At 42.6% G+C, this 22,887-nt stretch overlaps 1 protein-coding gene and 1 long non-coding RNA gene across 4 annotated transcripts in view; one reads left to right on the forward strand and one right to left on the reverse strand.

The window, feature by feature from the left end:
- LOC145425560 (uncharacterized) overlaps nt 1-22,887 on the reverse strand; it is a 270,059-nt gene that overhangs the window by 24,078 nt on the left and 223,094 nt on the right. The window lies entirely within an intron of this gene.
- On the forward strand, nt 2,287-21,984 carry LOC113017253 (uncharacterized). Of its 3 annotated transcripts, none has more exons than XM_080292576.1 (10): nt 2,287-2,852; nt 4,517-4,966; nt 8,587-8,772; nt 10,203-10,883; nt 11,207-11,284; nt 11,440-11,500; nt 11,595-11,668; nt 14,836-14,890; nt 17,264-17,440; nt 18,035-21,984. In XM_080292576.1, exons 2-10 carry the CDS (start codon nt 4,768-4,770, stop codon nt 18,708-18,710), a joined length of 2,187 nt encoding a protein of 728 aa, XP_080148702.1. In that variant the 5' UTR covers nt 2,287-2,852; nt 4,517-4,767; the 3' UTR covers nt 18,711-21,984. The 3 variants fall into 3 exon arrangements, with proteins under 3 accessions (XP_080148702.1, XP_026016193.1, XP_026016194.1); XM_026160408.2 differs by having other exon boundaries at nt 4,765-4,966; XM_026160409.2 differs by lacking the exon at nt 11,207-11,284.

Consider the following 22,887-nt stretch of genomic DNA (forward strand, 5'->3'; position numbering starts at 1 on the left):
TCTCACCCACTTCTTAAGGCGGCAGCTGAGAGTGCTTCCTCGCTGGATTATTGTGTAACACTCGTCAGTGTCATCACCTATCTGAGCCGTTTTTCGAGTTTCTGTCGTGCCACTACTCACCTGCCTTTCCTCTCTGTGCCAGAATTCTCGCCAGCCTGAGGACCGCCGTTGGTGAGCTAAAGCCGGAGTCCGAGCTACCTGAGCTTCAGTGGATTTTGTACCTAGCCCTCTTCTTCCCGTGCCTGTGTTCCCCGGAGACCCTCTTCCTGTGCCCCCTCACCTGTATATAGTCGCACCTGGTGTCTGTGTGTGTAAATAAATCACGAACTTTAGTGACGGTCTGACTCCGAGTCCCTCCTGAGCCTGACAGTTTGTTAACTTCACCGTTCACATAAAAGTTTGCCTCATCTCTGAACAAAATCTTCTGCGTGAACTGAGGGTCCTGTTCCAATTTTTGTTTAGCCCATTCTGCAAATTCTGTGTGCCGATCTGGGTCATCCTCATTTAGATGCTGCAGTAGCTGGAGTTTGTAAGGGTGCCATTTGTGAGTAGCTAATATCCGCCAAAGGGATGTTCGACCAATGCCACTCTCCAGTGACATGCGGCGAGTGCTACGCTGTGGGCTCTTGCTGAATGAAGCTAGGACAGCCACTGATGTTTCTTCATTAGTGACAGTTTTCTTGCGTCCGCATTTTGGCAAATCCAACACTGAACCAGTTTCACGAAACTTAGCAAGCAGTTGGAGCATGGGAGATGGGTGGTCTCGTAGGGTGTCTTGCATTGAAATCTGCTGCAATGACCCGGTTACTGCGTTCACCAGATATCAACACAATTTCGATCCGCTCCTCACGTGTTAACCTCTTCGACATGTCAATGGCTGTTGAAAGGCATGTATTTCAGAAAGAGCAAGTCAAAAAGAGAAAAAACAATTGAAACCTCTATTAATTCTCACCGCACACACAAGAAATTGAAAAAATAAAACACCAGCAATTATTGCTGGACTGTGAACAAAGAGAAACTTGTAAATAACTCATGAAAGAATAAAGTTACGTTGAAACCAAGCACACCATTGTTTTTCTTGTGACATTACCAATAAGTTTGATGTGTCACATGGCCCTCTTCCTATTGAAAAAACAAAAGTTGTATCCAAGATGGCCGACTTCTAAATGGCCAACATGGTCACCCCCCATCTTGAGGAGTTTGCCCCCTCACATATACTAATGTGCCACAAACAGGACTTTAATATCACCAACCATTCCCATGTTATTACGGTGTATCCATATAAATGGCCCACCCTGTAGAAAGGGTAGAAGGCTTTACGTTCCTCGGGGTCCACATCTCGACCAACCTTAACTGGTCCACAAACATTTTCCACCAGGTAGGAGAAGCACAACAAAGGATGTACTTCCTCAGGAAGCTGCGTTAGGCCCAATTACCCCAGAGACTGCTAATTAACTTCTACCCTCTGACCTACTGCTCCACACTCTGGTTCAACTGCTGTACTGTGGAGGACAATAGGAAACTGCAATGGGTGGTGAGTGCAGCAGAGCGGGCAACTGGCATTTCACTAACCCCCTCAGAGACATTTATACTGGCAGACGTCAGCAGAAAGCTAGCATCATCATCAAAGAACCCTCGCACCCTGGACACTCAAAACACTCCCAAACTGTGTTTCATTGTTCTGGTAACAGTGACAATAAATATCTTATCTTATCTTATCTTAAACAAACAAAAAATGGACTTCACAGTTTCACCACTGCTTGGAGAGGAGTTGCCAAGTGTTTGCAGACATGCAAACTACAAGCACCAGCAGCGATCTGCTTCCGACCAAAGCAGTCAGCTATTTTCCTTGTGACCAGCAGTTTCCAGAATGGTCACTGACCACTCTGGAGCTTTAGCAGTCAGTTTCACCGCAGCTGGCATCAACCACTCACCAACCAGTCAGGGAGTGCAAATTTTTCTCTCTAGCAACCAGCGGTGGTCTATGGCGGCCCAGTGTCACAGGTCCAAAATGATGCAAAAGTTAATGTCACATGGTTAGTAGTCAGGTTACTGCTAAAACATGTGGCTAAACAGTTATGGCCACGTAGACTTGCCAAAATTTTAGGTTAGGTATGTAAAAAAGAAAAGAAAAGAAAAGAAATCCAAATTACTATACGTCTAAAGTTGGACACGCCTAAATAAAATCTTGAAATGCTGAGATAATAAATGAAAACTAAAACATTTTAAATAATAACCTGAATAATAACAACCTAAAAGTTCATCTTCTTTTGCAAACATTATCACTATTTGTATTGGTGCCAGCAGTTCAAGTATCGGTGTGTAATCTGAGCTGGGGAAAAGTTACTGCTGTAATACTGCATGCAGCCAACCTGATGCAGTATGTGGAAACAGGTCTGTTAGATCAGTATTCAGTGAGACAGTGGAGCAGTTGCAGGATCATGTCCCCCTTAAGAGTATCCAACATGCAGGTTTCTCCTCATGGTTCGTGCTGATGGAGGCTGTTAACATGTTATGTGCCCTGTGCAGACACACGCTGCATCTCCCTCACACAGACACACACACAGAGAAAGAGAGAGGGAGAGAGAGAGCAGGAGGAGGAGGCGGAAACCTCCATCTGCCCTGCTCGGTGACCGACCCGTCATCCTCGGGCTCGGGGAACAGACGGATCGTCTCCTCGCTGTTGTCATTTTTTTAATTTTAACTTTCACATCTCTGGATGAGGAAACCGCGGGGAGATGATGTGACCACGGGAAAAGCGAGAGGAAATTTAACACGGAGCAGATCTTCAGTCTATATATAGGCTATGCCCCGGACTGCACCACCACCACCACCTGCCCCCCCTGGTGCCGGTAAGTCACGGAGGGAAGAGGAGGTGGGAAGCTGGGAGAGAACCGTGGTGTCCCGGGGCGGGTTGGTGCTAGCCGTGCCTGGGTATCGTTGGTAACTGACCCGTGAAAATGACTTTTGAGGTCTCGTGAGGTCGGGTTACCGTTCAGCCATGTTGCAGGAGATCGATAGGCGAGGGAGGGAGGAGGTGTGTGTGGGGGGGCCGTTGGACTCTTGACACCTGCCCTTGTTCCCCATAACTGAAGGCAGCGCGAGGGAAAACCGTTAAAAATGTGTAAATTGGCAGTTAGGCGGCTCTAAATGGCGTGATGACTTTCTGACTCGGTGTGGCGGGGAGTCGGAGTGCCGTTCAGCCATGTTGCGGGGGGGGCTGTACAGGAGGAGGAGGGAGGTAACTAGCTAACAGCGGGGCTCCGGGGGCTCTGACTCCGACCGACCGACCGACACCGAGAGGGACGTGAGGGGAAGGGGAGGGGGTGTTGTGGAGAAGCTGGTGCCCGATGATTGTCGCCTCCCTGCCGGATGCGGCGGCAGCAGCAGCCCGCGCGGTGTCGCTTAGAGACGGAGGCAGGAGGCAGAGCGAAACGGGGTCGACGGGGGTAGTGAGTGAACCGAGGCAATGAAGAGCCTGCCAGCCACATTTGATTTATTAAATAAAATTATTTAGTGCAATTTTTTAATTAACAAGGACCTAAATGTTAAAAAGATGAAGCAGTGAATTTAGCAGGATTTTTTTTTATTATTATTTACTATTATTATTTAATTGCTATAGAAAATAATTTTTATACACACACACACACACACACACACACACACACACACACACACACACACACATATATATATACATACATACATTATTTGCACAATATTTCTTGATTATTGACTTTTTTGGTGTAGTTTTGAGTCATCATGGCGCTAAAATACTTTGATTTGGGGCTGATATTCTGACGGGTCTTTTTTACATTTTTTAAATGAAATGTGATTTATTGTTTAAAATAGTTTTTTCAACAACAATCATGTTCATTTAAATTACGTGTGTTCTTGCAGCCTGTGTTCATGTGTTCATTCTTTTTTTTTTTTTGCACATTTAAATTACGTAGATATTCCTACAGACACAGGCATGTCAATTTTTAGATAATTTATTTTACTTTTTCATTGATCTTTATTTAAATTACATTCCTACAATGGGACGCTGATAGATTATTATTTATTTATTCATTACATTTGTATTTATTTATTTGTTTGTTTATCTCTTTATTGTTAGCCTTCAAATGAAAGTATTTTCCTAGGATGCAGTCAATTTTTTTCCTTTCAGGGGCAAAAAGTGACCAAGGCTAACAGGCGGTGACAGGCGGAGTAGTTATTGATGATCACTGATCACAAGTGACGATTATTGTTTTTCAACAGGAAGGTCAGGGCAGGAGGTGACGAGGCAGGGTCCGTTACCATGGTGATAACAGATGATGATTTATCCCCTTATTGGGCCTTATCCATTCAATAATTTATTATTCACAGATTCACTTTGTTCCTTTTCTTCTCCTCCTCCTCCTCCCTTTATCTTCCTCTCCCCTGTTCTCTCTCGCCCTGCATCCTCGCTGCTTCCTCTTCCTCCCCCTCTCTCGTCCCGTTCCCCTCCGTTCGTCTTCCCTCCTCTCTCTTTCAGGTCACCGAGAGCCAGCAACAGCTCGCTCTGAAGATCAAATCCACCCTCGTTTCCTCTCTCTACGATGCTCTGCTCACGTCCATATGTTGAAGAACACACTCGTCTTATTTTAGCACCACTACCTTCCTCCTCCTCCTCCTCTTCCTCCTCTCTTGCCCTCCTCTCTTCTGAGTTTTGACTCCCCTTTTCACTCTCTCTCTCTTTGTCTCTCTCTCTCTCTTTCTTATTTTTTTCACACACGGAAAAAGAAAATGAAGCGTGGGTCGAGTGTGTTGCAGCCTCACTCTGCTGCAGCCAAACGACACGCACACCCTGCAAACACACACACAAAGACACACACAGGCGATGACGCACAAGCCGCAGGTTCGAGCCCCTTCCCAGCAGCCACCTCTCTGTTCAGCCCTGATGTCAGCACCAAGATGGCGTCTGACCTCCTCATCAGGCTGTCAGGTAACACACACACACACACACAGTGGGCACTAGAGCTGCTGCCTAATGACTAATCAATCAATTGATTTGCAGATTATGTAATAATGAAAAGGATGGTTAGCTCCACCCCTAATGTCCAGAATTGCATCTTGTTTATGTCATTTTTGTGGATGCTAATTTGTGCTCACAAACACTACAAAAGTATGTGGACAGATCTTTGTACTGTCCTGTCGTGGGAAATGGAGTTGCGTGGGTGGAGTGAAACAATAATTGCACAAGAATAATACAGTAATACAAGAATAAATGAACAACAAGCCCATTTCCCATGTGTGTCGTCCACGTTCCTGTCACTCCCTATACTGTCTTATCTAAGGAAGGCAAAGAATGGCCAAAAATAAAAGAATATATATGATAACTTGCACGGTGTTTATCCCAAAGTGAAACGCTTTATAAAGAAAAATCTAAACATAATACAAGGTTAGTAAGTAAACCGACCTCCTTCTTCCTGGCCACCTACTCCACCTGTTCTGGTGGGACACAGACGTGTTCACAAGCAAAACCAGCTCATATACTATATCAACAAATGTATTCAATCCAAATCATTGAATTCAGGTGTTCCAGTCACTTCCATGGCCACAGGTGTATAAAGACAAGCACCTAGGCATGGATACTGTTTCTACAAGCATTTGTGAAAGAATGGGTCGCTCTCAGGAGCTCAGCGGACTCCATGGTGGTAATGTGCAGCCCGTTCTCATTCCCAATGCGTAAAATACCGACAACTTGTCATGTCATGTCTCATGGGAACACAAAAGGTATGTGGATGAAATTCAATGGAATGACGCTCCCGGCGGTAACTGACGTTCCAGCTGTGTATTCCAGCCCTAACCCTAACCTTAATCCTAACTCTAGCCATAACCTTAATGGTGTTAGATAGTGTTTTCCAAAGCGATTAAAGAAAACTAAATGTACATGTGCAGATTGAGTCCAAACGGTTCTCATGTTTCCTCCTGTTTCCGAACGCATAACATAGGAACATGTTGTGGCAGAAAGCATAATATACCGACGATTTGTCACACACAGTAATATGTTATGCTTTGGGAGTGGGAACGTGCTGAGGTGCCTAGTGCACGGAGATCACCAACTTTCTGCAGAAGGTATCAGTACTGACCTCCAAACGTCACGTGCCCTTCAGATAAGCTCAAGAGCAGTGTGCAGAGACGAACCACGCTTCTCCGTCTGGCAATCCGATAGGCGAGTTTGGGTTTGGCAGTTGCCAGGAGAACGGTACATGTCTAATGAGTTGAACCCTTATTTCCAGTGAAAGGAATTCTTAATGCTTCAGCACACCAAGACATATTGGACAATTTAATGCTCCCAACTTTGTGGGAACAGTTTTGGGCATGACCCCTTCCTGTTCCAACATGACTGCATACCCGTGCACAAAGCAGGGTCCATAAAAACATGGATGAGCGGTTTGGGTTTTGGAAGAACTTGACTGGCCTGCACTGAGCCCTGCCCTCAACATGACAGAACGCCTTTGGGATGAATTAGAGCGTGGGCAGACTTCATGTTAAACCCTGTGGATTAAGAATGGGATTTGACTCAAGTTCATGTGTGTGTGAAGGAAGTCGAGCAAATACTTTTGGCAATTTAATGGATGATCTCCACGTGTCCCCTCTCAATAGACATACCTGAAACACCTCACCTTTAAGGCACCCAGGAGGCATCCTTGTCAGATGTCGATGTGGAGGAGCTCCCAAATGACTGAGCTCCTCACCCTGTCTTTAAGGGAGTGCCCAGGCTCCTCATGCAGATAGCTCACTCTGTTGGTCACTCCACACAGCCTGTGGCCATACGTGAGAGCTGAAGCCTAACTCAATCAATCTTCCCTTTCACACTGTATTCACTGGGATTGGGCAGTCCAGGGGTATAATTTCCAGGGGGGTTAGGAGGGTTATGACCCCTCCAATAATCAGACCCAGCCAATATAACCCCTTTACTTTTCTTTACTCATTTCAGTTAATACCAGCAAAATAGTTGCATGTTTAATCATCTGGGAATTTATCCAGATTTATTTATTTATTTAGACAGAGATTCCCTCCCAGTGTTCAGCACAAAGTTACGCTCATGGGGCAGTCATCCCGTTCCTGCTGGGAATCACATCCTCAAACTTGGAGGTGCTCATTCCTTCCACTTCACATCTGGGTGCAAATCACCCAGCTGGTTCAGCTCGTTCGATGAGCCCAACTGAGCAGAGAGGTGATCTGGATGCAAACCCACCTTCCACTGTGTTTGTATGGGGACAGGATAGCCTGCAACAACAACACGTGATATCCCATACTCCTGAAACACCCCCTACGGGAAGTAATGAGGCCCACGGTTGGATGCCTTCTCCACATCCATGAAACACATGTAATTATGGCTATAATACATGGGTTATTCCACAGGATGTTTCAGTAATTTTCAGTACAAAGCGGTATACTGTGCCTCCACCTAAGACTGAATGCATTTTCACTATCTTCCAGTCAGCTCAGGTTTAACATGAAAAATAAAAAGGACGAGGCTGTCTCACCCTGAGTTTTCAAGGTCTACTAAAGCTATTGGTGCATACTCAAACATACCAATCAGAGCATACTGATGTAGAGCCACTTCAGAGATCAGAAAATGTTATTATTAAAAAGGAATTTTTGACCTAAAAGAAAATACGTATTCAGCCGCAGAACACATCTGAGCCTTATAACAGTGGTGGCACAGCCTGTAAGGTATAAATTAGCCCATCAGCATCACTAATAGGTGCAAATAATTATATTCTTTTACCACATGTGAGTACCCTGCAGACTTTTTACGATTATTTGCTACTTTAACTTTGCCTTTTTAATACAATAACAGCATGTTATGTTGCACTTATGAAATCATAGAATTAAAATAATGAAGATGATTTTGCGTTCATTTTATTTAATACAAAAAAATAAAACAGCTGTGAGGCAAAGGAACACATTTTGGCCTTGACAGAACGGTAGCATTCAACATCCAAGGAGTGATGGCTAAAAGCCTATGCCAAGGCACCCGGGAAATGAAAATGGTGGAAAAAGAATAACGATAATGACATTAATAAAGACAAATAAAATCAGTAAAAGGCAACATAAGCAGAATAAACAGGCAGGTTTTAAGGTTCTTTCACGGCTCTCCTCAGGCAGACTGAGGAGTAAACACCAGAAGCTGCTTCACCTCAGGTTTTTGTCCTGCTCTTTGGAGCAACTGAAAGCCCAGAAGACCTCAGAGACCATCGTCATTCACAGATCTGAAGCAAGTGGGCGGCTGCAAGAACATGAAGTACAAGATTTTTTAAATCAATAAAAAAACAAGCATCCAATATCAGGTCTTTAAAACAGGGTGATATGTCACTCTCCGGTTGAATACTATTACTCTGAGTTTAACTCCCATTGCAGTAAATTCCTGCTGCAGGTTTTATCTGCTGGAAATGAAGAGACGTGAGCGTGTAGGTGTCCGCGTACTTTGGGCATGTGTTGCAGGAGCCTGTGCGCTCTCATGAAGGCTTGAGTGCGGTTATCAGGCTGCAATTTGACCTCTGCAGTAATCTGTTTACAGTTAACTTGAATCAAATCACTCTCTGTCTCCAGAGGCCACCCAGAAGGCCCAGATGCATCCTGGGAGCCGAGAGGAAGCGGAGCAGCAGGATGAGCCAGGCGTCGCTCTCTCACCGGACAGCCCCGGGGCGAGTCCCGAGCCACCGTCCCTCACGCACACGCCTGACGGCAATACCGCTACGGACACGCTAGCTTCAGATCTGCTCCGGAAGCTAGCAGGTACGAGTTCGCCAAAACTGTGATGAGAGATACAGCACTGTGTAAAAGTCTTGAGCCAGTCCTTATTTTTTCATGTTATGTAGGGAAATGGATGCAGTGATTTACTGGAACATGTGCAAACATACACAGCATACAGCATATAAGGCAATAACAGAGTTTGTACAGTTCCAAGAACTTTGGAACGACCACAGTTATTCTTTTAGGCACCTTTCTTGTCATTTCTTGAAGTAGTCTTCAGGAATAGTTCTCCAGGACATTCAAAGCTCTCCTTTGGATCTTTCTTCTTTTTCTTCTGTTTTCTTCTGGTCTGAGCTCTGAGGAGGCCAATCCATGACTGATAATGTTCCATTTTGTGTTTTTATATCCAACTATACTTTGAGTGCATTGGAAGTGTTTTGGGATTGTTGCTGACAAATGAAGCTGCTAAATTTTGATGAATTATCTCATTACATACAGTGCCACTAATTTTTAGTGCAGTTCTTATGTAGTTTGGCATGCCCCAGCTTTTCTCACTGTTTCTCAAGAATTTCTTCTTGAGAGCCACGCTAACACTCACACAATTTCTGATGGGGCTTCAGTGAACAGTAGATCAATCAACTGAAGGTCCAAGTGCATCTCTCGACTCCTGTGTCAGGCCTTTGCTGTTTCTTAAGGACATGACTTTCAGATAAGCCTGCCATTTCTTTTTTTGTCCTCCACTTTTCCCGATTTCCCAGATTTGTTTGAGGATACACTGCACACCATATCTAGACATGCCAAGGTTTTAGCTAAAAAATCTTTGGGTATGATCTTGTTAGTGCAAAAGTGCTATGTTACGCCTGTCAAACTGTGTTATTTCTTAATATTTTTTATAGATTCAGCTAAAAAATAGGAACAAATAATTGTGTGTTCTTGCAACAGGCTGCTGGTAGCAAAGTGCCTAAAGACACTGATTAAAAATGGTTATTTGCCACGTTGTCTGTTTAGGTGCCTTTTTATGCTTGAATGATTCACGGGTCTGCATTAAGTGGCAGTGTACAAAGAAACACTTTGAAAGACCTTCCAACAGCCTGGAAAACTACTGTTCAGCACCACAAAATATAAGAAAGTCGGACTTTGAGGCTAATATAGAGAGAAAAGAGTGGTGGTTCAAGACTTTTGCACAGTACTGTAAGTCATTTCTGACTGTTGGCTTTGCGCTGGATTCCAGCCCTGCGCTCCCAGTTATAAGCCTACTGGTGTGGACGTCTTACTCACTTGTATTGGTGAACAACACAAAGTAGAGGTTCTATAGCTTGGAACCAGAACTCAGGTACCAGAGTCCAGCTGGACTGTCTGTTTTGTTTTGGGTTTTTGTTGGTTGAGGTCAAAAACATGTTACCATCTCTAGCTTTGAATGAACTTTCACACACTGCTTCTAATCATTTATTATTATTTCTTCCCAATCACAGAGCGTCAGGAAGTGAATGGCCATGTGGTGAGACTCAAAGAAGAAGAAGAGCCAATGGAAGTCGACACAGTAGCCCAGAGTCAAATAGTAACAGAAGACGTTGCTCTGCCTGCCCCGAAAATGGTCAATCATCACATCTTCAGTGTTAAAACAGAAGATCGGGGCCTCACTGGGAACAAGGTGGCTGAGGAGTTGCACCCCAGAGCCAAAATGGCAGACCGGTGTCTCTTTGGCCTTAAAGTAGAAGGCAAGTTCTGTGCTGAAGGATGCCCGCCTGTCTCTGCAATGGCAGACAGTGCAGTCTCTGGAGCCAAACAGTTTCACTTTCAAGTGAACATGGAGGATGTCTCTGGAACTAAGATGTCGGACCACCTTCTAACTGGAGCCAAGACGGAGGACCAGCTTCTCTTTAAAGCAAAGTTTGCCGAGCGGCCTTTCTCTGGAGTCAAGGTGACCAACAAGTTTCTCTCTGGAGTCAAAACGGAGGACAAGTTTGCTTCAGGGGCCAAGATGGAGAACCAGGTTTTCTCCGGGGTGAAGATGGAGGAGCAGCTCTTCTTTGGAGCCAAGATGGAAGACCAATTTACCTCTGGAGCCAAGATGGCTGACCAGTGCCTCAGAGCAGTGCTGTGGCAGGACATGTCAGTGAACCTGGCGTCCACACTGCTGCACCAACTGTCAGGTAACCACGCAAGCTTTAATATTAATCTTGATTAAATCTGAAGTTGATTGTCGTGTTTTTACTGGTCAGAGTTGCTCCTTGATGCCGAAACATCAAATCTAAGAATACATAAAGCTGTCAAAAAAACAAATAAACGGAAAAACACAATCTTTCTTGAATATTTGTGAGTTGAATTTCAGAGATATTCTTTTTTTTTCCCTTGAAAATATTTATATGCTCAGTTTTGTGCAGGTCTTTGGAGGTTTTTTCACTAGTAACATAGTGAAAACCCCAGTGATTGCCTGTAAGCGAGCACATGGAATCAGCTGACTTCCTTTAAACAGGAAGAAGCAGCTGTGTGAGCCGACGGGCTGGTGCAGAGAGAGCAGACCGAGACTTTAGGAAACAACAGATAAGAAACCGTGCGTATCAGAGACATGCAGCCTCAGAGGTGGAGGTAGCTGCAGAGAGAAAAGTGCACATTGTCCACTGTTTGGGTTTTAGCCAAACACACAGGTTGCATCATTTTTTTCGGTTTGCACTCGAATGCGCTTCTTTTTCTGTCGCTTGTCTGCAGAGAGGGTCAGTAAGTCCAACAGTCAGCTGGTGGACAGGATGACTCCACCCATCAGAAGCAGGTAAGTGCACACTTCCATCTATCAGCGGCATATTTTGACCTCTGACCTCAGTCATGATGGTATCCTGTATCTGTGCGTGTTGCTCTCTGTGTAGTCCTGTTTTGAAGGGTAACGACGACCAGCGCCGCTCTTCCCCGGCAGTGATCAGCTCCCAAACTCCTCCACTTGGTAATGGACTTTCAATTTTTCACTTTTCATTTCCAACAGCGTTTAACAGCAAGCCCAGACATTTGTATCCACGCACTGCAGCACATGCATACCATTCAGGCTTCTAAATGCTGCAGATGACTTCTGCAGGCTCAGCTGGGAGAGGGATCAGACACAAGGCGAAACAGTCTTACTTTTAGAGCTGTGAAGAAACAGAGTTTTACGTTTGTGTGCACAGTGTAATCGATTTTTGGGGGTTAGCCTCTCCGCTATCAAGGTCTCACTATTTGTAGAGGCCCGAGAAAAGTTTGAACCTCGATTATACCCCGCTCCTGACGCAGACACAAAAACCAGGAGACACGCCAGAGCGGCTTGAAGGCTGCTGGCAGAGTTGGTGGATTGTAATGCAAATTATCCACAGATGAGTCCAGTGGAACTGCAGTCCCTTAGCGGACTTAGGGATAGAGAAATTATGATCAAGGCTTTAGTCTAGGTGAAGTTTCCAGGAGTTAGATGACCTCTGCTAAAGATCCTGAATGTAACCACAGCCCAGCTGCTTTTATATAGTGCAGCGGTGGGCAAAGTCCAGGTTTTAGATGTGTCCTTGATCCAACACAGCTGATTTAAATGGCTAAATGACCTCCTGAACATGTTTTGAAGTTCTCCAGAGGCCTGGTAATGAACTAATCATTTGATTCAGGTGAGATCTAAAACCTGCAGGATACCGGCCCTCGAGGCCTGGAGTTGCCCACCCATGATATAGTGCATGGCTGTAAAGTCTCTTTATTTGGAGAGCTGATGTAGAAAATTGAAAGCTTGTATCTTGGTCAGGCTTAGCTACTAAAAACACAGCTTGGTTAAGTTGCACACTGCAACTACCTGGTAAATTTAAGGCACTACAACAAGTTTAATGACATCATTTAAGAATTCCATGTTTTTTGACACTTTATTTTGTAGTTTTCTGTTAATTAATCACACTGACATAATAACCTGGTTTGCACACACAGGTTAAGATTTACATGAGTGTCACAGTGTCTACATGAAAATACAGGAACTCTGCGAGGATGCTCTGCAGCTGGAGGAGGTGTAGCGCCTTGATTATTAACCGTCTCCTGGAGGTGTTTTTCTTTTCTTTATTAATGAGTCACGGCGTTATGGGTTGTTGTCATTGATGTGTTTGCCTGCCAGTCTCGGGGTAATTTGCAGTGATGGAAACTGACACTGTCAGTCAGAGTGGAAGGATTAAAGGAGCTGACGGCTGAAATAGTGATCCAGCTAAATTTACAATGAACACTGGCACAGCAGGAAGGATGTCAGGTACAAGGTTGCGAGCTCCCAAACCTCCAGCTGCCTTTTTAACAGCGCGCACTTCAGCATTTACAGATAAGCCCGGTGATGTTATGAATTTTTAATGCATTAGTCTGACTCTAAATCCCTCCCTAGTCGGAGAGTATGAGGCATGACTCTAAAAACAAAGCTTCCAAATATAAAGTGTCACTTTTAAGTGATGGTCACTGTTGTTTCTATTAAAGATTAATGAAACAAGAGGAAACATTTGCATGCGTTTGATACGCACTTATTCAGTGTTTCCGACAGACTAAGTGAATATTATTGGTTGGTTACAGCGTTTGGTTACATATCAGGATAAAAAGTGTTCATGCTTTTATTTGTGCATCAGTATTATTAGTAACAGATTTTTATTTTCATTTTATTTGAAATCTTGAGTCCAGATGTAAAACACTGTTTTGTGCAAAAACCTGTTTACCTGAATTTCTACTTCAGAGGTTGAGAATGATAAAGTTTATCTAATAGTCTGTAACAACTTCAAACTTCTAATGACTGAGACGTGGAGCTGTGGCACTAGTCTTAAATATGAAGATAGCTCCATCGATTGGAGTAAGCTATAAACCACTGAGAAAGTCTTTTGTAGACCACCTGTTCATGGTTTCTCTGTTAGACAGACTGGATTTTAAGTATCATCATAGCTAATTCTGTCACATGCTGCTTTGTGGACCTGTTTTGAAGCCTTGAGTTTGGCGTTTTGGGGTCACCAAGAGCTCGATTCATATTCCCTGCTCGTTAGTGCTAAAATCCAGACAAAAAAACCTAGAGTTTCATAAAAAATGTAACCATGGGTTACAAGTAACCACAGAGCCGGCCGTATTCTTTGTCAGATAAGTCCATTTAGAAATCAGAATCCAGTTCAGTTATTAAGGTTAGTGGGGGTGAAGCAGAGACTGTTTAAGAGATAGACGTAGCTCTGTGGTTGGAAAAATAAACCTGCATTGTGCCTGAAGGCCAGCAGTGGTTTCAAAACTGGTTCTCCGATCTGACCTGTGTCAAAGCTTTTCTCTTATTTTGGGTTGTGTTTAATAGAAGAATAGCAGAGGTTTTTTGGTAAATCCTGTAACACCAAAATGCAAGATTATAAAACCATTAAATGGACCGATTCTTATATAGCGCTTAAAGTGTGTGCTCATTGGCTAACAATGTATAAAAACCACAAGTCATTGCAAACAGCTAGCTGCTTGCATCAGGTCAGGTATTTAACTTTAAGCCTTAATAAGAAGCAAATTTTGATGCAATAAACGTGTTTGTTTCTAACACAAATCTATGAGAAGTTACTCACGTCTAGAGGCAGCCTCAAGTGGCCATTTGAGGAACTGCAACCTCTGAGCGTTTTTTTGTTTTTAAATGTTTTTTTATGACCGTCATAACAAAAGTTTAAAACTTCAACTTTTTAAGGTGCTCGACCAAAAATGAAGTCTGAGCTCGTGACTTTATTTGGATCTGATTATCACCCTCTGTGTTCTGCCTGGCTGGCTCTTAGCCACCACAAACACTTTTGATCTCCTCCACTGACAGCTCTCAGCAAACACTCTCACTGAATGTGTGTGTTCAGTTTGCCTGCATTGTCTCTGTATCATTATTATTATTATTGCTATTATTATTACTTTTTAATGACTGCATGCTGCCTTTGTCTGCGTTATGGATGCATGCTGCTACTGGAGTGCCCTTTGGGTCTATAATAATAAAGATGGTGGTGAAGTGCGCTGACAGAGGCTACAGTCACACAGAGGTTTAGCAATAATAGCTTCCAGAGGGGCTCATCATTAAGAAGTTCTGCTGTGTGTAAAAAGCAAAAATCACGCAGAATAATAAACGAATGCTCTTCTTCTTCCTCACAGAAACCCAAACCAGCCTCAGCAGACACCAAACCACAGGTTGCTCTTACTTTTTCAGGTAACACACACACACACATGTTTTCACATCTTAGTGAGGACATTGAATTGACATAATGCTTTACCTAGCCCTTACTCTAACCATACCCTTATTGTAACCTCACTCTAAAACCACATTTTTGAGCCTCAAAAATGCCTTCAAATTTGTGAGGACGGGCGCTTGGTCCCCACAGGTACAGTGGCATGTTTTGGTCTTCACAAAGATGCTTAAACAAGTACACACACACACACACACGTACACCTTTACTCCTATATCTGTGAGGACCCCCTTTAAGATAGCTATATAGAGTCAGCGAGGAAGTGCACTATCTCTAATCTTTGAGTTTCAGCCTGTTTTGGGACTCACTCTTGTTTATAGCTCTGTGAACGGTGATCCTAAATGTCGCAGCATTTTATCCAGCAGTAAAGCTTTCGAGCTGTTGTTTTCTGGCCTTCTGGAGAGACTGAAGTCCCCGCTTATCTTCCTGCATAGCTGCAGCTCTGCCGGATTCTCCATCTCAGTGTATTCTGCCAGCGAAGGCGTCTTTGAACATTAACTTTCTGGAGATGTTTAACAAACCGGTGGGAGATTTTTTTTTTTCATTAGCAGGAAGAAATTAGTACAAAGATTTCAAAGCTCTGGATTTTTAAAAAAGTTTTTATCCATGCTCGGCTCGATTTTGGAGACACAACCTTGGCATCCGGCAGGCAATTTTCATGGAGAAAATTATGGTGGATTAAAATGGAGTGTGTCTGTGATCTGCAGGAACTCAAGTGTATAAAACGACACAAATACTTCTTAGTGAGTGTACGTGTTGGTGGTGTGCAATAAGGCTTTGATCAGAAAGTGAGGCAAGAATGAAGTACGCTCTGGATACTGTAAGCAGGCTAACACATATACTATGTATAGTGTGGTAAACTAATTGAGTCCTTTTGTATTATTCTAGGGCCTTTACTTCACAATATAAGGCATCTGTTTTTGAAGTGTTGTGATTTGGCACTTTAAAAATAAAATTGCAATTTGAAGAAATCCAAATTCAAATAAAAAATTGCCCATAAAAGTGTTTTTGGTGAGAGTGGGCTGACTTCATCTACAACATAACCCTTACACTCACACTAACAACTCAAAAAGAAGCTTTTAATATAAAAAATGGCTTCATTATAAACTAACAAAGCCGTTACTGAGAGTGTGAAAGGCATTGAATGCTATTGTACTCGGCGTCCCGCTCCTTCTTCTTCTGTTGTGATTTTTATCTGTGATTCGGGCTCCACTCTTACATCAGGATGTGTGACTCGATCAGGATTAGCGTGCTGCCACTTTTGGGAGCGATTTATTGCATCGTTTTACAAAACTACAGTGCATCTGACAGAGTTAAACCCGAGCCTATTTTTGAGCGCCAGCTCTCAGCCATGCTTCATGGCGGTGGACTCAATCAGCACTTTGACATCCTCGATGGGGTTTTTATGGTCATTTTTTCACAGTTGCAGTTTACGTTTAATGAGAAATGTAGTTTTTCTCTCAGCTTTCCACATTAAAGACACTGTGAGGTGTCAGCCTGGAGAGTTTTGTCCTCCCGTTACTCTTTTCGTGACGGGACTTGTGGTTTTGAGCGCCTCTCTCATAGAGAACCATCATAAAACTTCCAAAACCAGGAGCACCTGTCTCCCAGAACTAATGCCACACATGAAACACTGAAACACTGATGAAGAGGTGAGTTTTAAGAGGACATGGAAAAACGAACAAGGTCAAGCGGAAGTTGTCGCTGCTTGTAGTGAAAGCGTTTTTTGTGGCTCCATTCTGTGAGTTTGTTTAAGGAATTGAAGAACCATGAAACTGTTAGTACTGTTCACCTGATGTTTGTCTACCTGTGCCCTCTAATCAAGCTAATCACTCATTGTTACATAAACGAGGTTCACTATGATCTGATTATCTCCAGCTGTCATGTATTTCACCTTCTCTTCATGCTAAAAGTGAGAAATGAAATCATTTCCTGGTGTTATGTCTCATTCTTAAACCCTCTCAGATCTGAAGCGTGTATATAAATCCAAACCAGCTTTATCCATAAAACACTTTAAACAACAGCTGAACAAAGTGCTTGAGATTAAAGATAGAATAAAAATACAAAAATATAATAAAATACAAAAATAAATAAACTAATAATAATACATATATATTTGAAAACAAAAGTGCATTTCAAGCATAATTACAACAAAATAATAACAAGTTAAAACCAACTGTAAAAACCAGCCAAGCGCACGCTAGAAAAACCTGCACCTGATTGGTTGCTGTCCTCTCCCACAGTGAGTCCCGCTGTGACCGCTTGGAGATTCATAGACAAATATCTGTTACCGTCATTTATGTGTTACAAGCTTTTGTCGTGTCCTTGCCTTCCAGGTGTCACGTGTGCGGTTTTGAGACCGAAGGACAGGCCCTTTTCCAGAGTCACATGACCGAACACCGCCAATGGGAGCACAGATCCTTCTCGCTGCACTGCTGCGTGTGCGACCACTCGACCAATCAGGAGGCAGAGATGAGGGCTCACGTCTGCACGCACATTCAGGGCGAAGTGAGGTAGGTGTAAGGATCCCTAACGACCCCCCTCCCCCCCGGATACGTGACCACACATCCACGTGTCAGCACATGATTACATCGTTAAATTTAAATTTACTTAGATTTTTGAGTTGTTTTTAAGCGAAACAACCCCAAACCTTATATGACAAATGACAATGATGATATTTTATCTTTTGGACAGTCTTTTTACAAAAATCTATCATATCAATAGTAAAAATAATCATGTCTGCAGTGCTCCTTTGAGGCGTTAATACGACCTTACAAAAGGTTTTCTGTGTATGACTTATTAAATAAGTGGAAACATCTAATAAAACGTACTTTAAACATAAAAAACCTTTGAGGTGAAAGTCGAGGCTGAACAGAATCAGTTTCTAAATCTTTGCTCAGTTACTGATATGAAGAAGTAAACTGAACTAAACAGTAAGATAGAGGTAGAGCTTTTATTGGTACATTTAAATTCTTCATTGAATGGATTTAAAATGAATTTGTTGATGTTACATGTTGATGTTAGATGCAGGTGAGCGTGCTTTCTGTCAGCATCCTCGTGTAATGTGTGGGTCATTAACTCCTCCCTCTACCTTTCCTGACTCCCAGATGCCCTGTTACCCTTCCTGCCACAGCCTCCACCTCCAGCAGCGGTGCTCGTTCAGTTGCCACGGCAACCCAGCCGGAGACAAGCACCTCAGAGCATCGCTGCCGCATCTGCCAGAGGTCGTTTCCAGGGCAACAGGAGCTGCTGGTTCACTTCCAGGGTCATCGCCAGGGCAACCAGTACCGCTGCGACCGGTGTGGCCACCTGACCCGGACAGCCAACAAGCTGGTGGAACACGTGCGCGTGCACACGGGGGAGCGACCGTTCACCTGTGACCTCTGCCCCTACAGCGCCAAGCGGCGGGACAGTCTGCGCCTGCACTGCAAGGTCAAACACGCTGCGCACTTCTTCAACGGGGGCGCGACGGACGCACCCGCCGACGTGCATACGCACCGGTCATACGTGCATGCAGACAATCAGCGCTCGAACAAGCACGTCCAGCGACTGCACACACCGCCAAGCGCTCACACTGCTGCATCCTCCTCCTCTGTTCCTCCTCTTCTTCTTCATCCATCGCTGTCCGACCGCGCTGGATGGAGGGATTTGTCTCCTCTCCTCCCGATCACGACCCTCATCTCTCTGAAACAGCGCTCTCCTTCATCTTCCTCCTCCTCCTCTTCATCTTTCTCTACCAAACACTCTTTTCTTGGTTACCTCGGCCTGACAACTTCTTTGTAAAGCCTCCCTGCTTTTGGTCCTCCTCTCTTCGTCTCCTTCTCTTCTAATTTCTCCTCTTCCTCTTCTTCCTTTTCTCTTCTATCCATCCTCTGGACTCTTAAAGCGATGGATGTAAAGCTCTGTAATGTATCCAAGGTACTGTCACTCAGCACTATGTATGAGAATGTCAAACAGCACTGAAAACACACCGATAAGGAACGTTTTTGAATTTATTCAACTTTTGCATCATGCTCGTGATTTTTGCTGCATTCCTGCCTGCTTTAGCCCGTCATATAATCACTGAACTCTTAGCTATTTAACCGTGTGACATATTTATTGCCTGTCTCTCTTGTCCTCCAGAAACCTTGAACTTAAAAAGTCGAATTTTATTATAAATTGTTCTAATCAGAAACACGAGATGCTGTGAAGTAAGGGTCATTTATTGAGATGATGAGATAATGTTGAGGGTGAGATAGTTTGTTTTTCTTTTAAAACACAACGTGTTTTTTAGACATTTTCTTTAAAAAAGCAGCGGACTTCAAAAAAACATGATTAAAGGAAGAAAATAAGAGTTGACAGCATTTCTAGCAGCTCTTTAAGGCAATATCTATATGAAGGTTTACTTAGCTGTTTACTTTGAGTTCAGCATGCTAACTGTTCCACAGTACAATGCTAATATAGCAGGTATGATGCTAATCGTATTCTATGTTCTTATTTTGTTATGTGAACATGCTAACTTTTGCTAATTATCGGCAGTGAGAACAAGCTACTGCTACTACTGAGAATGTCCTTAGTTCGGTATGCTTATATGTTAATTTTTGCTAATTAACCGCTGAGGCTAATGGAAATGTCTTTAGTTTTATTGTTGTATTATTTGCTTATTGCTGCTGAGACTTCGAACTTTTTTACTTGGTATAAATGTCTTTAGTCTAGCTTTTTAGCATGGTAATGATGGCGATTTAATACTAAAAAAATGCAGTTCAGCTAAGAGTTATATATATATATATATGTCTTTAATTTAGATTGTTACTGCGCTAATATTTGCAATTTATCACAACAAACAATGCTGCTTAAATTGATGAGAAGGGTGTTAGTTTAACATGCTGTTTAGCACTAAACACAATATACAAGTGAGGCTGATGGGAATGCCTTGTGCTGATTTTTAGCATTGATAATGTTGGCCATATCTTGCTGTGGCATGTGAACATGCTAACCTTTGCTAATTTGCACTAAAAGAAATCACCACTTAGGCTGATGGGATATTATCAGTTTATCATGCTAATTTGCACGAATGATGCATTCCAGTTGAAGTTGGAATTTCCAAGTTCCCAGTTGGAATTGGACCCCCCTCTCAAGTTGGATTTCCAATAGAAAGTGAGACCAGCCCCACCAACCCGACTTCTCAATCCCAAATGGTGGCTCCGAATCGCTTCGTAAAACTTTCATTCGTGCTGCCAGTGTTGTGTATCTGTGCCTGACTCTAGCCTCAAATGTGTTGCAGGGGCGTTTTAAGTGCAAAAACACAAGCGTTGCACTGTGTTAATAGTGATGCACGAATGGCTCTACTTTGCTTAGAAGCAAAACTAATCCTGGTATCCCTTGCTTTTCTGACTTTAGTACTGGAATACATTCAAATGAGGAGTGACATCACTCCCAGCATTGACAACCGACTTCTGAGTTAAATGGATTCACCATAAAAATAAGCTATTGATGCTACTGGGATTGAGAATGTCTTTAGTTTTGTGTGTTACATGCTAACCTTTCAGTTTTGTATAGGTTCAAAGGGATGTCTGTAGCATGTTAGTATCTTAAACTTTCGAAGTTAGTACTATTCACATGCAATATTCCTGAGGGGGTTTGAAACTGCATTACTTTAGGGTGCTAACATGATCATTTCCACTGAAGTTATGAGAATATAATTATGGTGCATTCCAGATTAAGTCGAACTTTCAGAATTCCCTGTTGGAATCGTTGTCTCAAACACCCCCTGAACCTGGAGTTCCAACTGATAAAGTGGGAGAAACCCCTATATAAAAATCGAAAATGGTGGCAGTGAATGGAAAAAGTAGTGAAACTGTAATACTTTCTATCTGTGCCACTACTGACTTGCTAAATAAGCCATATACAGAGCAGTGAGAACGCTCTGTCCGTGAACGTGCTGCAGCTACATTTTTAAGCACAAAAACCAAACATTATGCTGTGTTCCTAGTGATGACATGAATGACTGCTTTGCTAAGAAACAAAACAAATCCTGTTTGTCGTGCTTTTCTGACTTTAGTACTGAAATAGACTAACTCTGGAATAACTTCACTCCAGAGTTCTGAATTAACTGGAATGGGACATTACCGTAGGGTATTAGCATGCTAACACTGGCTAATGAAAGCAAAAAAAAACACACAGCAAGGCTATCAGTCCTCAGCTTATTGCGTAAACATGCTAACATTTGCCATTTAGCATTAAACAGAGCATCTAGCTGAGCTGATGAAAATGTTACTAGCTTTATTATTTTATCCTGAATTTGGTTAAAGTCATCAGGATGTTTGTGTCAAGTCTTTAATGCTCCATGTAAATCCATCCAGCCAACAAATGTGGAGATATTTCCAACAGACCAATTCAGAGAACCACTCAAGGTTTAAATCATTGGTGTTTCACTGAGTTCATCTACAACTGTGAGTGAAAGCATTTTAAACCAGATGCTGCAGCCGAAGTATACTTTTTATAATCTGTTGCTTATTGTCTTAGCCATTCTAATCGTAAAGTCTATATTTTCTGAGAGACCATCTTCACTTGTTGTGTCTGACTTTGGTATTGTATTACTGCAGAAAGCTCACATTTGATGAGAACACTTTATTTTATTTGACTGGTTGCATGAATTATTTAAAGTTACCATCCTTCAGTCTGCTGCTTCCACTTCAATATTGGAGGATTTTTGGGGTTATTCGTGGTTTCTGGAGGACAGTGATGATACTTCTAATATTTGTGTTGTATATTGATAATGTATTTGTGTTTACATGACTACATGGGGCTCCTGGGAGTCTGAAATGTCTTAATTTAAGGTTGCACTATATGTAGACAGAAGAAAAGTCAGTTTAGAACACTTTAGCCTTTTGCAAAAACACTTTAAGTGTTGGTTTATTTTGTAACTTCGCCGAAGGAAAAGTCGAAACCCACAGCCAAATAATTACTCTGCAGATTCAGTCCCGGGGATCCAGTTTTTGTTAAATTATCCAGTACTAACAGCTGATCCACGACTGGTATGGGGCAGGGACAGCTGCTCAATAAAGTGTCGAAAATATGTTTTTTCAGTGAGTATTATTTATTAAGGTTTAAAGCCGAAGAGCATCTTTCTTTCCTGAGGCAGGGAACGGCTTTAGTTTGAAGACAGTAAAAACCCGAAGTTGTATTACCAAACGCACAACACAACCTAAGCTAGCTTAAAAATTCTTTTAAAAGGAAGAATAATGCCCACTATGATTATTTGGTGATTGTCCCTTCTATCTGTTCCTACTTTGATAATAGCATAGCCACAGCGGCCTCACAGTGGGTGAAATGTCTTGCAGATTACAGGATTCAATCAAAATCTTATCTGTGATTTTTATTAGTTATGACAACAAAAGCTTATTTTATTCATAAAACATAACATTTTGCTTAAAAATTAAGACTTTCCTGTAGATTGTCTGGGCACACAATGACTTCTTTATGCTCAGAGCCAAATTTCATTGCACATGATGTTTTTGTTATATTTTCCACTGTTTTAATTATTTTTATGACCTGGTGGAAGCACTCACCGTGCCATTTATCTTTAGGAAACAATTAAATTCACAAAAGTGATTGTCCTGGTCACAACAAGACAAAGTTTGAAAAGAGTAATATACACTTGCCAGACACTTTACTAGGACTATTTTACAAACCGCCGATCTGCTGGGATTTTCCTTCACGCCCATCTCTAAACTACGGTTTACAGATGGAAAAGAGAAAATATCCAGTGAGCCTCAGTTTTCTGCATGAAAATGTCTTGTTGATGTCAGACATCAGGGGTGAAGGGTCAGACTGCTTTGAGCTGATTTGAAGGCAACAGTAAGTCAAAGAATCACTCATTACAACTAAAGTATGCAGAAGAACAGTGGCTACTGTAATCACACTACATTTTTCAGTAATGTGGTGTATTACTGCACAAAATTCAATAATATGTTGGCAG

The sequence above is a fragment of the Astatotilapia calliptera genome, chromosome 3 (assembly GCF_964374335.1).
Source record: "Astatotilapia calliptera chromosome 3, fAstCal68.1, whole genome shotgun sequence".
Taxonomy (NCBI): Eukaryota; Metazoa; Chordata; class Actinopteri; order Cichliformes; family Cichlidae; genus Astatotilapia; species Astatotilapia calliptera.

What these genes read in the sequence shown, in the direction of transcription:
- LOC113017253 (XM_080292576.1), top strand. Translation starts at nt 4,768, where the DNA reads ATGAAGCGTGGGTCGAGTGTGTTGCAGCCTCACTCTGCTGCAGCCAAA. An exon ending in CCTCCTCATCAGGCTGTCAG is followed by an intron (nt 4,967 to 8,586) that starts GTAACACACACA and finishes CTCTGTCTCCAG; the next exon opens with AGGCCACCCAGAAGGCCCAG. An exon ending in CTCCCAAACTCCTCCACTTG is followed by an intron (nt 11,669 to 14,835) that starts GTAATGGACTTT and finishes TCTTCCTCACAG; the next exon opens with AAACCCAAACCAGCCTCAGC.